The sequence below is a fragment of the Ascidiella aspersa genome, chromosome 2 (genome assembly GCF_963924565.1).
Source record: "Ascidiella aspersa chromosome 2, kaAscAspe10.2, whole genome shotgun sequence".
In the NCBI taxonomy this organism is placed as follows: Eukaryota; Metazoa; Chordata; class Ascidiacea; order Phlebobranchia; family Ascidiidae; genus Ascidiella; species Ascidiella aspersa.
In genome coordinates this window covers 8,607,238-8,616,758 of record NC_139448.1, presented here as the reverse complement: position 1 = coordinate 8,616,758, position 9,521 = coordinate 8,607,238, and the positions used below count along the sequence as shown (strand labels likewise).

Genomic DNA, 9,521 nt, shown 5'->3' with positions numbered 1-9,521 from the left:
AAAAGTAGAATTGAGTCTTTCCTTTTCTTGATTTTTGAAGAATTTTGCTGAAATTACACTTATAAGGTGTAATTAACTATTTCTACTCTTACCAGCTTAAAAACATTTGATGTATACAGGTTCCTATATTTAAAAAGTCACACTTTTTATCAAGTGGATTTAAGATCTATTTTTTGATTTATCCCTTCAAAATATTTACTGTTTCCCGTGCCGCCCTATTTAAAAAAATATTTGCTTACCCCTGCTATTCACGATAATTCCGCTTTACATATTGCTTTATCTTTTATTATGTTTTCTCATATTTTGCTTTTATTTGTCAGCCCAGACTACGCGTCAGAAGACCCGGGGTTTTACAAAACGCCTTTACGTCTAGGCGAATGCAAGTCTGTTCAATGTGTCAAGGCCGCTATTACCACTAAAATGCAACACTTGTATGCTCGAAACACCTATACTGCATTGGCTATTGAGCGAGCCGTTAAGGAAAGTCTATTTAAGAATAATATTAACATTAGGTGACTGTATTATAATACGGTAAAGCAACGGGTTTATCTCAGGTAATTGCAACAGAGGCTTTTATACTGTTGTTTTTATGCAGATTGATTTCGCAAACTCAAGCTCACCTAGTTTCAATAAAAGTTTGTTTCTCTTAACCGATGGTATGGCAACGGACCGTAAAAATTTAATAAAAAGGTAAGAGGTTTTTATATCTTAGTATAAAAATATATATAATAACTAAACAAATTTACTATTTAAATTCGCATTAAGACTCGTGACTATAAATACCGGTTTTATCGAAGCCAATGTTTTTTTATCAGAACGAAAAAAGAAAAAGATTGACTACGCACTATACCAGGGATGGCAAACCACTGACCCGTGGGTTACGAAGTAACTCATCACAAATTTTTAATAAACCACCTCTCTCTTTAGAAATACCGAAATGTTATCAATCATTTTCAGTAAAGGGTAAACGTAAAAAACAATTCTTCGTTGGATATAGCACATGACTGTTAAAATCAGGGCTGCCCAATCTGTGGGCCATGCAAAAGTGTTTGGGTATCGGTTCTTTGGAGTTGAATGACCAACTAAAACAATAGCACTTAAAACGACGCAGCAGCATTAGCTTAAGTTCGTGTTTGTGACCCGCGCGGTGAAAAGGTTCGTCATCCCTGCTATATGCAATAACATGTAATACTTAAATATCAGTAGAATAGTGTAGAAAAGCTAGTAATTCAAGTCACACACTATTTATAGATGTTTAAAGATATATCATTGTTATTGCATATTGTTTTTTAATTGTGTCCTTTGCGTTTTCCTTGCATTTTTTCTTTGTGTTTTGCCATACACTGTACTTCAACCGTTTGACGTCATTAGCCATACCAAAAGCGACTTGAATAGGTCACCAAATCGTTGCACAACAAATACAATTGACAGAAGAGCCATTTTCACGAGTATAGATACTTTTTCAAAAACGTCAGCAGTATTGTTTTTGCAGTTACTCCTTAACAGAAGAAAACAACATAACTGTTTACGCTTATGGTGTCGGAGACCTTATAATTATAGAAGAACTCCGAATCAGTGCAAACGGAAATACAAGCAACCAGAGTGTCTTTCTGGTCCCCGATTTCAATTCCCTGACCAAAGCACTCAATGACACAATCATTAGTATCCTCGATTCAGTTGGTAAAAAAAATTAATTATTATTTTGCGATTATGTTATTTAAAGTTATGTTTATATGGCGTAAATCATTTTATTGTATTTACTGGGGATTCGAAATAGACAACAGAGTAAAGATTTTTAAGCATTAACTATAAATGTGGGTAAGTGTGTAATCTTGCCCTTCTGAAGTCTTAATGACCAACTAAAATTCACCTTTGAAATTAGTGTTTCTTAACTTTTTTTTACCTTAGGGTGCACGACGCACGTAATCTCTGAAAATATGGTGATGCGGTCGGCGAGTGATTCATACTCAAATTTTTTTGGACATATCAACATTTGTTTTAGTTGCATATCTTAAAAGAACTGTGAGATTAATGATCAGATATAAGTCAGGCCAGTATCCTCGTGGAAGGCTTGTAAACTATAATATCTAGTCACTAGTCGATTTATCAAAGTGGTATGACTATGATCGAAATCTCACCGCAGGCTATATTTTCCCTTTTTTAGAGATCCTTTTTTTTCAGCAAGACCTTTCAAGGTCATAAGTTGTACAACATGATTTTGTTTAGATATCCCAACAACATGCGCAGCAACGATGCCACAAACTGACATTGCAACAGAAAAAACGGAAGCACCAACCCTAACTTCCGGGGCCCAAACGAAACCACAAAGTGCTGCAAAAACAGACTCAACTGAACCACAAACAACTGCAGCTGCAGTTTCTATAAAACCTACAACCTTTGTACTGGTATGACCTTAAAAAGAATGCTTGTTCTACAGTACAGTAATCGATAAAAAAAGTCGAGTGGTTTCGAATTTAGAAATTTGTTTGTTTTTTTTTCGTTTAATTTCTATCACAATCATAACGCTATTTTTTTGGAAATATAAAAAAGGTCAAAAATGTTACACAGCTTCATAGTTTTCAGTTATTTGTTTTTGTTTGTTTGGTTCATTAAAGTCTTTGCGGATATTTTTCAGCAGACGATTCATAACATTTCATATCTGTTCAGACGTTAACGATTCTGCACGTGATTTGTTCAGTCAGCAGTACTTGGAAAGGAAGAAAGGAAGATTGATTTGGAGAAATTAGAAAGATGATCTGTATTACAATCGAATTTGATTTAGGAACGAACTTATATCTTTTGCTTTACATTAATGATTATTTTTAATCGTTTAATTTTTTTAAATCTTCTTGATCTTATATGTAGCCTATATAATTTCGTTGTAAGCATCATACGTTTTCATTTGTCACCCAGCGTCAAAGTCAATTTTCGTTATCTTGTATTTTAAAGAATAGCCTTATCACCGTAAGCCACTAATTGAAACAATATCTGAAGTTTAAGTTGTAATTTACTACACTTTGCCACCGTATATGATAAATAGATACTTCTTCATTGAATCGCGAGGTACGACCGACATGTATAGCAAAATAATGTTGACGTGCAAATAAACGAGTAAGCATAATTTGACGTGACTAATAACAACTAGATCGAAAGAAAATTCATTCAAATAAGGGGTGGTACACGAGATTATATACTTTATAATGCCCCTTTATACTCCGTTCAAATCCAAGTTTGCAAAATATCGTATGATGCAATCTTGAGCAACAAAATAGCTTATTAAATAACATGAACCCCCAAACTATATTTCTAGTAATCTTAAAATAAGTAAAAGCAAACATTTTTCGCACAAAATGTTTACTAAAACGGTCCTGATAAATGACACTATATCAAGAAAAAAATGTCGTGCTTACGTTATGTTTAAGAACGAATTTGCTTGATAACGAGAGTTCTATTAAAATCACGTGTTCTCTTTATGTCGTAAATTAGTTACATCATCTCTGAATTTACATGTCCCTACGAAAAAATGATGGATCCGCCCTTGCTGCAACTAAATTTATAATACATCTACACTATAGCATAAAATAGCAAAAATTGATAAGGTTGTCAAACTCATACCTAATGGTTTGCAAATCTGATTACATAAATTACAACGCCAGTACAGGAATAATAACTTGCTTCCAAAGATATTTATGTTCATCAACATCTTTGTTCATCTTCGACATATTGTGTTGCCGACGGACGGAAAATTACAAGCGATATTACATAAACATATCTCAAAAAAGCGTTAATTACTGCGACAAATTACGTTAAGTGGGCCTAAATTCATTGAATATTTCAATGGCGTTTTGCAATTTCTGGTTTTACTAAACAGCCAACAGATTTCCGCATTAATGAATGAAATCGAAATATTTAAAGCAAGCCAAAGCAAATACTGGTCCAAATACATGTTGTACTGCTGTATCAACTGATGCAGCCATGGCCTTTTTACTCGCACGGCCCAATTACTGGTTGATGTGGGGGCTGTTGCTTAATTTTAGCATTTCACAAAACCAACCCATGGATTGAATAAAATGAAATGCGTACGCATGCAATTCCTCTTATATTTTATTCTTAATCTAAAGCAGAGTTTTTGAAACTTTTTTGGCGCGGATCTATAAAAAATAATTTTGGTTTACATAAACTAAGGTGGGCATGAAAAAAATTCTTTAATGTTGAGCATAGTCATTAAACACAGCAGTACGATAAATGCGAATTCTTATACAAGAGAGTAGACAACATAGTTTAAGCTTCTACGTCAGCCATTATTAAACATTGAAAAATAATCGTCAAACGAAAATTAAGTTAATATCGAAAGTTTTGCACCGCGATTTTTGTTTGTGAACGTGCGCTTTCATAAATTTATAGGTAGCCTTTAAGAACTTTGTACACTCTCCAATTTCTGACAAGAACGAATGACCAAAGGCCTACAAACAACAACAAAAACTATCTCGTTCACGCAACATTTTTTCCGTATTACAACAAGTTGTATATACGTGAAAAGGTGAAACATTTACAGCAGCTAAAACTTTTCGTCAGCTGATTGATTCCGTGGCAATCTGCAAACTGTAGGTCTGGTTTCTGGATTTCTTCGTTTTTATTGGGCCTCCAGGGGGTCTGACCAACGAACCGACAGTTTTCGGGCCCTTGGCAAACTCACGCACTGCTCCGACCGACTCGGCGTCGCTTTGCTTGGCACCGCGTCCGGTGTTTGAAAGCGAATGCTTCCGGTTTTGACGTATTCCTGCAGCACCGTCCACTTGGAGTTGTACTTCCGCCATTGGGGGGCGTCGGACGAGGCGAGCAGTCGATTGCAGAAGCCCTTGATTTTCACGTCGACGTTTTGGGGCTGTTGCTCGACTGGTCGCGGTTTGGGAGTCGTGTAGAAAGAACGAGGTGCTGACAAAAAATAACACTAGTTTAAACGAAACGGGTTTCGTGTAAATATTGGCAAAACTGTTGAGCGTTAATTTCCAAATAAGGTAAAATCTTCCAGATAGGTGTTTTTGGGTGCTCGTTGTTTGGAATTAATTTAAACTAATCATAATCCATGTTATTCTTGGAGATTTTTCGTTTGTATGTTCGAGATTAATGCTGTAGCCCTAATTTAGTTGCGAAACGCAGCGCCTGAATATGTGCTGAACTTTTTCGTTATTTTGCAGTTAAAACCACTCAAGACACATAAACACTTGAAAAATATGCTGTCGTTCGACCAAGCAGCAAGAGGCACTTTTAGTCGCCACTGCTGGCGGGAATTCCTTAAGGGTAGAGTGATTTCTGTTAATCCAATTTAAGCAATTTGTTTGCGCTGGTTTGAAATCGATTAAATCGTATTTTTAAGGTGATTTTTATATTGTAAGTAACACCTCTCAGGGGAGAATTGAGCCAAATATATATTTTTGCTAATCTTAACTCTTAAAACAACATAACTAAACGCTTTAAATATATGCTGTTGTCAGTTGACCACGCAGCAATCATGCAGTTTTAGTATTATGACTTACACAAAATTCCTTAAGGGTAGAATGATTTTCTATGGGCCCATACTGCTGCAGTACCTAAGAAACGTGAGAGCCAAAGCAAAAACAATAACGATCTTAACTGTAATTATGCATGCTCCTAACTCATAAACCAGGCCAGCGAAACTTCAAACAGCTTCACATACCGGCAGCGGAACGCGCTTCCTCTCCACCGAGTCTAGCACTGATGGTCAACTCGGAAAAGTCGCCTCCCGCTCCCGGAAAAGAGTTGTTCCTCTTGGGAGCAGCAAGCCTCTGCCGCTGCTGCATCTTCCGTAACTCCAGGAGCGACTTGGCGGTGGTGGAGAGGCGACACGAGGTCCTGCGGATTGGCAAGGTCGCGCTCGTGGTTGAAGGTCGAATCTCGGCGATGACGTCACCGATTTCGCTGCTGTTGTTGTTGACGTCGTCCATGCTGCCTCGCGAGCGCACCCTGGCGGACTGGACGTTGCGATTCTGGCGAGGAATTTAGGAGCAGGTAAAAAGTGGAAAGAGTGGAAACGTGGACAGGTTTAAGTTCTGTTTTTTAACTGTGTGAATGGCATTCCAACAGGTTGTTCATGCCTTGTTCTAATGAACATACATTTTTTATTTAAAAATGGCCTACTTGAACATTTGTATTTGACAAAGTATTTGAATAACACTTTTTAATAGAATATCATTTGAGATATTCGCCTATTAAAGATTTTGCACTTTCATTCATATAAGTAGGCCTACGCATTTGTAGCACTATATGAAATATATATTAAAGCCCATGAAAATTAGGTAGCTTTTTATTAAGGGATAGAATAAAACTTTATTTAGATACTCTTTCAATTTTGCGTACTCATAAAATAAATAAATATTTATTCAACGCCCGAGTACAATCTCCAGCAACTATGGTCCTTGTTATCAACCTATACTTTTTAAAACCTAAAAATCAAAGTTACACATTGATATAACAATCGCACATTGCCTATTTAAAAAATACCTTTCAAATAACTCTCATCACTAACCACTTGTTTCAAATGGACATCACCGCGAGAAAAGCGGTAGAAAGTTTCCGGGTCGGCACGGTTCGTCCGCAACTTATTGCCACTGTCCGCAGACGGGCTTCTGCCGCGATGGATCTGGGGCAAACTTCCCTCTCCGCCCTCTTGGTCGTTAAGCTGGGTGATGAAGCAAGAGCCAGCCTGCTGCTGATGCTGGTTTTGCTGCTGCTCCTTCAGCGAGGTTTCCACGAGCGATTGGCGAAGGCGTTTAGCGTCGACTCGCTGAAGCATCGCTTGCGAAAGGTAGGTTTCCGACATAGCCTGTTGATGTTGAAAATAAACGACATAATTTTTTGATTTCTTAAAAACTTGAACGACGTTTTTTTATGGCATTTTACCCATGGTGGAATTTTGTGTTGCTTTTTAGGAAGCATTGATACTTAGAAGCTAGTTAAAATCAAAAGCCATTCTTTGCAACGTGCCTTCAAAGCTCTAGTCCTGGTAACAAGTTGAGCACCGATCTTCACCTGACAGTTAACAAGAAACTTTTGTGGCCCGATATGTTCCTATAGTTTTTTTATCCTATAATGTTCGTAACCTATTTCTAAGCTTTATTTGCTCGCAACTTGAAGTTTTACTGTCTACCAAAAACTTATCATCAAGCATGTTTGCCAATTTTAACAAACAAGCCGCGCCACATGTCACTCGTGTCTTGCTGGAAGGGTTATTATCAATACTACTTTGCCCACGTTATATTTTACAACATTGGAGTTTGCTACGTAATTTCAAAAGAGACCCATCGGTAAGTAATCCTGTATGTATATAGTTGCTACATATTTCAATGGAAAGCTAAATCACACTCAGGCACATCGGCTTTGTTAACCTGTATTTTTGCCATTGCTTGTCGGTCCCTCGCGTTTGAGTTCCGACTGGGCGGTTTGGTTCCACTGGCCTGTTGCATCTGTGACGCGTTCATGACGTCAATCACGTAATCGCGTGCAGTCTGCGTCCGATTATGCCAAATCGCGTCGGCTGTAAAACAACGTGAAAAAGTTGAAATTAATCGGTTCTCGGTTTGGCTGTTGCTTATTAAAGTTTGACTTAACAAGCCATATGGACATTAGGACTCGAGTTAAGAATAACAGCTATTGTCATACCCGTTTTACATGATTACTTAAATCATTTACATTATTACTTAAAGCAAATTAAAAAGTTACAAAAAGTAATCTACAACAGTCAAAGGAGTACTTTGTTACTCGGTTAAGTTCGGTTTCAAACAAAACATATATATTAACCACAATACATATTTTTGCTGAACAAAGTAATTCCAAGTCACATAAATTTGTCAGAAATAACAGAAGGAAATTCAACTTCAGTGCCTTCTCAGTATATTGAAAATGAATATCGAGATGTTCGAAACGTTCAAAATGCTATACCTCCTGTATAGGCTTTGATGTTTTTACTACGTCTTACTACACCCTTAAACCACTATGTCTAACGCAAATCAAGTTGTTTTTCCCGTCGTTACCACTTAGCAAAAATACGACAAGGGTGCCGCGAACTACTTTTAATTGCTGTAGCGTGCCGCAAGCCGAAAAAAGTTGCGAAACACTTCTTTATAGTCATTACAACAGTACTGTGAATTGATTGTTATAGCGAAGTCGTCACCTTTCAGTTGGTAGTCCTGGTTGATCGCTTTCAGCTTCTGCTGGTGCTCGCCCTTCCAAATGATCGCGTTCCGGCTGATTGCGTAACGCAGATGGGAGGACAAGGGCTCAAAGTCGTTCATGTTGCTGGTGTCAGTGATTTGAGCAATTGCACAAAAATCAATTTTTAATAGTTAGTTTGATGTAATGCAGTAGTGCTATACAGAGAACAGCGTGTTTAGAGCGTTTAAAACTTGTAAACTGTATGCAGCGATAACAGTTTACCTTTACTCTGTGTATATAAGGTCAGGAGAAAACATTCAAAAACAACGATGACTTTCTGACAAGCGGGAAAATACTATGAATGGCATGATCTATTTCAAACTATTTCACATGCTGTAAATAACGTCCATAACGAAGAAAGGCATCTAATCTTTGTAAAAGAAAAAAACAACTAATTACTGTCTAAAGATTCACTCGAACTATATGAGACTGATGATGCATTCACAAAAGTTTGGAGAAGAATGCGACAAACAAAAAGGTTTCGTAGTACTTGACTGATACAAATTTCATCACAACCTCTGCCTGATTTTGTGTACACAACGCGGCCCGAACGTCAAAGGTGGTAACCTTCTGGTGACCTTGACTGTATCAGCTTAAATCCACGAGATCCCATCTTTCCCCGGAACAGCCTGGCTGCTTAGGCGGTGTTGACTTTGCCTTTTTAGCCTTCTCGACAAAGCCGGGTTGTTATTGTGTTATCACAAGACGATATTGTCAATGTTGCCGAGCACGCTCTAATGGACCCTAAGCGGCTGATTCGGCTTATGGTGTTGTGACTTTCGCCTTACGATACATAGGCTACATATTTCAAAGGAACTCGCGCTTTTTTAAACGCTACTTTGATGCTTCAAGTCGCCAGGAAGTTCTCTCGATAGGACACATTAACGGATTTTCTTCCAACATCTTGTTGACGACTTTGTTGCAAACTGCGAGACGCAATGTTTTGGCCATTTACAAAGAAAAACTTTCTGTTCGATAATAAAACTCTCTTTTTAGACCAGCATTTCCCTAAATACACCAATATGCAATCTTGGTCGTATTTAGCGTTAAGTTTATAAAATGTCACAATTTCTTAAAAATGTCACAATAAATTAACTTATTTGTAACAAGTTAGATTCGAAAGTTTCGGCATTGGGAAAGGTTTAATCACTCGAACTTTCCTTTTACAAATTTAACAATAAAATTTTTATCGTAAACGTTTTCGTAAAACAAACCAGGTTACCTGAAATTGGCCACGTGTTAAAGTAATTGCTTTTGATCCTTATGTTTTTATTTGCGCAAGGTTTGCG

At 37.4% G+C, this 9,521-nt stretch overlaps 1 protein-coding gene across 1 annotated transcript; it reads right to left on the bottom strand.

Annotated features, from left to right (window-relative positions):
- Positions 1 to 4,092: 4,092 nt before the first annotated feature.
- LOC146163431 (uncharacterized) lies at positions 4,093 to 8,355 on the bottom strand. Its single transcript, XM_083380493.1, has 5 exons — positions 8,192 to 8,355; positions 7,407 to 7,555; positions 6,548 to 6,844; positions 5,699 to 6,008; positions 4,093 to 4,935 (listed from the first exon to the last, which is right to left on the bottom strand). Exons 1-5 carry the CDS (start codon positions 8,310 to 8,312, stop codon positions 4,634 to 4,636), a joined length of 1,179 nt encoding a protein of 392 aa, XP_083236619.1. The 5' UTR covers positions 8,313 to 8,355; the 3' UTR covers positions 4,093 to 4,633.
- Positions 8,356 to 9,521: the final 1,166 nt, after the last annotated feature.

What these genes read in the sequence shown, in the direction of transcription:
- LOC146163431 (XM_083380493.1), bottom strand. Translation starts at nt 8,312, where the DNA reads ATGAACGACTTTGAGCCCTTGTCCTCCCATCTGCGTTACGCAATCAGC. An exon ending in ATGTCCATTTGAAACAAGTG is followed by an intron (nt 6,009 to 6,547) that starts GTTAGTGATGAG and finishes ATTCCTCGCCAG; the next exon opens with AATCGCAACGTCCAGTCCGC. An exon ending in GGAAGCGCGTTCCGCTGCCG is followed by an intron (nt 4,936 to 5,698) that starts GTATGTGAAGCT and finishes ATTTTTTGTCAG; the next exon opens with CACCTCGTTCTTTCTACACG.